The sequence below is a fragment of the Vigna unguiculata genome, chromosome 8 (genome assembly GCF_004118075.2).
Source record: "Vigna unguiculata cultivar IT97K-499-35 chromosome 8, ASM411807v1, whole genome shotgun sequence".
Lineage (NCBI taxonomy): Eukaryota > Viridiplantae > Streptophyta > Magnoliopsida > Fabales > Fabaceae > Vigna > Vigna unguiculata.
In genome coordinates this window covers 27,853,658-27,857,270 of record NC_040286.1, presented here as the reverse complement: position 1 = coordinate 27,857,270, position 3,613 = coordinate 27,853,658, and the positions used below count along the sequence as shown (strand labels likewise).

General features: G+C 37.7%; 1 protein-coding gene across 1 annotated transcript; it reads right to left on the bottom strand.

The window, feature by feature from the left end:
• Positions 1 to 299: 299 nt before the first annotated feature.
• Positions 300 to 3,292, bottom strand: LOC114194019 (putative pentatricopeptide repeat-containing protein At5g37570). Its single transcript, XM_028084048.1, has 2 exons — positions 2,210 to 3,292; positions 300 to 2,081 (listed from the first exon to the last, which is right to left on the bottom strand). Exons 1-2 carry the CDS (start codon positions 3,261 to 3,263, stop codon positions 1,441 to 1,443), a joined length of 1,695 nt encoding a protein of 564 aa, XP_027939849.1. The 5' UTR covers positions 3,264 to 3,292; the 3' UTR covers positions 300 to 1,440.
• Positions 3,293 to 3,613: the final 321 nt, after the last annotated feature.

Below are 3,613 nucleotides of genomic sequence, written 5' to 3'. Positions count from 1 at the left end.
TAGTAAAAGAATGATTAGGAAAAACTAAAGCAATAAATTACAGTTATAAGAATGACTAACATACAAAAAACTTGAATTTTAAGTAGTAAAGTTCAGTGAAATAAATGTTAAAAATAAAACTGGACACTAAAACAATGAGTAACTTTAACTTGGAAAAAAAATAAAAGAAACACAAACAACATAAGAAATTTAAATGTAATTCATAAAAAGTAGATGAGAAGAAATATATATTTCCAAGAATAAAAAGAAGAAGAAGATAGTGATTAAAAACACAAGTAAAATAAATGTTTTTTGTCATTTCCAATTTAGTATATAGTAATTTTTATCAGACTTAACTAACTACAAATAAAAAACCTATATACAAACACTACTTTCAAGCAGTTTTACAATTACTTTATTAGTACGAAAACTTACACTGAGACTATGTTTGAAGGTTCACTTGTCATCTTTTGTGTATTGACATGTCCAGCATGAGATTTCACCTTCTATAATTTCTTCTTATAATATCTTCTTCTATCAATAATAAAAAAGGAATTTTGGCTTTTGATAGATAACTCTTCTTTTACTAACCTCTCGAACCTTCAATAGATAACTTCATTTCCTTGAAGTTATCTAACAACCTCCGTACCAAAATATTAATAGACTGCGACAATCACAAAGAGATATCCGAAATTATAGGCAGAAGAAAGATACTGCACAAGGAAAAGAAGTTGCCTGAACGTAAGAAACATGTCTGCTGCTGCTTCATTGCCAACAAGCATTGAGTCGGATTGTGAAAAGTTTTGAGTACTCTAAGCCCTCTACTGTTCCTTGCATGCCCACATTGAGCGGTAATCCGCTTTTTTAGGGAGAAGATCCCCCTGTTTCTTTCCCTTATGAATCATCTTTGTCCTTATATCTGTTTGTTGATAATTATTACTCATAGCAGCCAAATAAAACTCCCACACAGAACCATTATTGCCATCTCCCTCCAAAACAACACCTGCATTTCAAAGTAATGTGGATCCTGTCTTCACTATTGTCCGTGATATCTTTAGTAAATGCCCCGGTATAGAGTCCCCATTTTGTGACATATATCCTATACTCCCCCATCCATATCCCCATCACCAGCATACAAATTTTGCGGCGTAGGGAACTAAGTTTTTGCACCTTGAGGCCAATACAACTTCACAACGGCCACATGAAACTCGTTCCTGTTCTAAGATGGATTAACAGCTTTGCCTAATGGCTTCATGACTAAATGATCATACACCTACATGATGATATTGATATCTTACGTGCATATCTCAGAAAATAACGCGGGGAATTCAAAGCTTGTTCAGCAATTACTCCTTCAACAGTGTTGACCAGTACAAAAGTGATAAGCAGAACATCATTATACTGATTGAGGGGATACACTGCTTAATCAAAGTGCTTCTTCTTTATAGTGTTCTTGTTTGCTCACTGAATCAAACTATACCCTGAAGGTTTTTTCATTCCCTTTTCACTAATCAACTTCTTAACCACTTGTGCATGCTCCCATTTACCTTTCGATGCGTAAGTGTTTGCTAGAAGAACATAATTTCCAGAATCGTCAGGGTCAATCTCAAAGAGATGTCTGGCTGTAATCTCACCCAAACTTACATTGCCATATAGCCTGCAAGCCGCCAATAAAGAGCTCCAAGTTGTTGCATCAGCACTGGTTGCATTCTCCTTTATTAGATCATAGGCCCTTTCTAGTTGCCCAGCCTTCCCAAGGAGATCAACTATACAAGTATAGTGCTCCGGTAAGGGCTTAATACCAAATACCTCAGTCATAATCTGGAAAATCCTACAACCTTCTTCAACAAGACCAGAAGAGCTACAAGCATTGAGGACACCAATGAATGTGACTGGGTTTGGCATTAATCCCTCCTTTTGCATTTTAAAGAAAAGGTTTATAGCATCTCGTGATTTTCCATGCTCAGCAAAGGCAGCAATCATTGTACTGTAGGCATACATATCCCTGTATCTCATTATACTGAATTCTTTTACTGCTAAGTTTATATTTCCACATTTTGAGTGCATATGGATCAATGCATTGGAAACAACATGTGTTCTATCTGGGATAAAATAACAATGGGTTCCAAATCAAGAAAAAGGACAGAGGTCAGTACGTGAAACATTCTTTACCTACAAGGGCAGAATTACAGAGTAATAACAACAGACAAACAATAACAGAAGGACTTACCACAGCAACCCTCCTCAAGATGGTCCGTTAGTGTGTTTGACATTCTAATGTCCCTCAGTTGTGCACAAGCTGACATAGCCCCCACCATTGCCACCTCAGTGATTTTTATCCCTTCTTCTCTCATTTTCTCATACATGTAAATAGCTTCCTTTGCGTATCCATTCTGTGCATAACAAGCAAGCATTGCTGCACAAGCAGATGCAGACTGCAGCGCAGGTATTCCATCAAATACTCCTCTTGCTTCCTCCACGTTACCTAACTTACCATAGCCTGCTATCATTGAAAACCAAGTGATCTCATTCTTGTCACTCATTACATCATACAATTCCTTGGCAGCTTTCATGTCTTCACAATTTGCATATCCAGCAACCATGGTAGTCCAAGTAAAACAATTGCGTTCTCCCATGTTATCAAAGAGCCACCGTGCATCAACCATCATTCCTACTTTAGCATACCCACAAATCATCGCCGTCCAAGCAACAACATCCCTGTCATCCATCCTATCAAACACATCACGTGCATCACTTATACAGCCCGATTTTGCATACATGTCAAGGAGTGCAGTTTGCACAATCTTGTTTCCAATAAACCCCGACTGCACCACTCTGGCATGCACTTGTTTTCCTTCAAACAAAGCCGGGACTCGCCCACACGCGCTAAGTACCGAAGAGAAGGTGAGCACGGAAGGCAAAATCCCATTTTGATGCATTCTAGTATAGATAGAAATGCAATGGAGAACATGGGCACGATGGGATAGGAATGCACGAATGAGGGAGGTCCAAAGGAAGCCATTCGGGCAGTTTGGCATTGTGTCAAACAGTTGGTGGGCATAGCAAAGATTGGCATTTTCGCCATGGAATTGGAGAACTCGGTATAACAAACGACCCATGTAGTGATGATAATGATGGGGTGGTTGTTGAGAGAGGAGTTTGAGAAAAAGAGCATGGGTTTGTTTCAGATGATCAATGGTTTTGGCAGAGTCCAGCCATTGCATTAACCAATGCTTAAATTTTGTGGTTGGGCTTTGGGATGACAGTGAAGTCAAAGTTCTCATCTTGAACTTCGGTTATGTTCTTCCCTGCATGGCTGCACAGCATCTTCACCAACAATAAGACGATGTACACTAATATTGATTTTGAAATTCAAGTGTTCAACTTCCTAACGTATTTAATTATTTTTTGAATTAATTTAATCAATTATTTTTCAATTTAGGTTAAAATACTCCGTTGGTCTTCGTTTTAGTTCAGAAATCTCAAATTGGTCCTCGTATTTTAATTGGTCTCAATTTCGTCCTCGTTTTGGTTATTGAGTATTAAATCAGGACAATCAGTAACAGTGTTAAATTTTTTAACGTTAACTTGTTTTGATTTTCTGACGTGGCGTTATGAATTATTTTTCAGATTG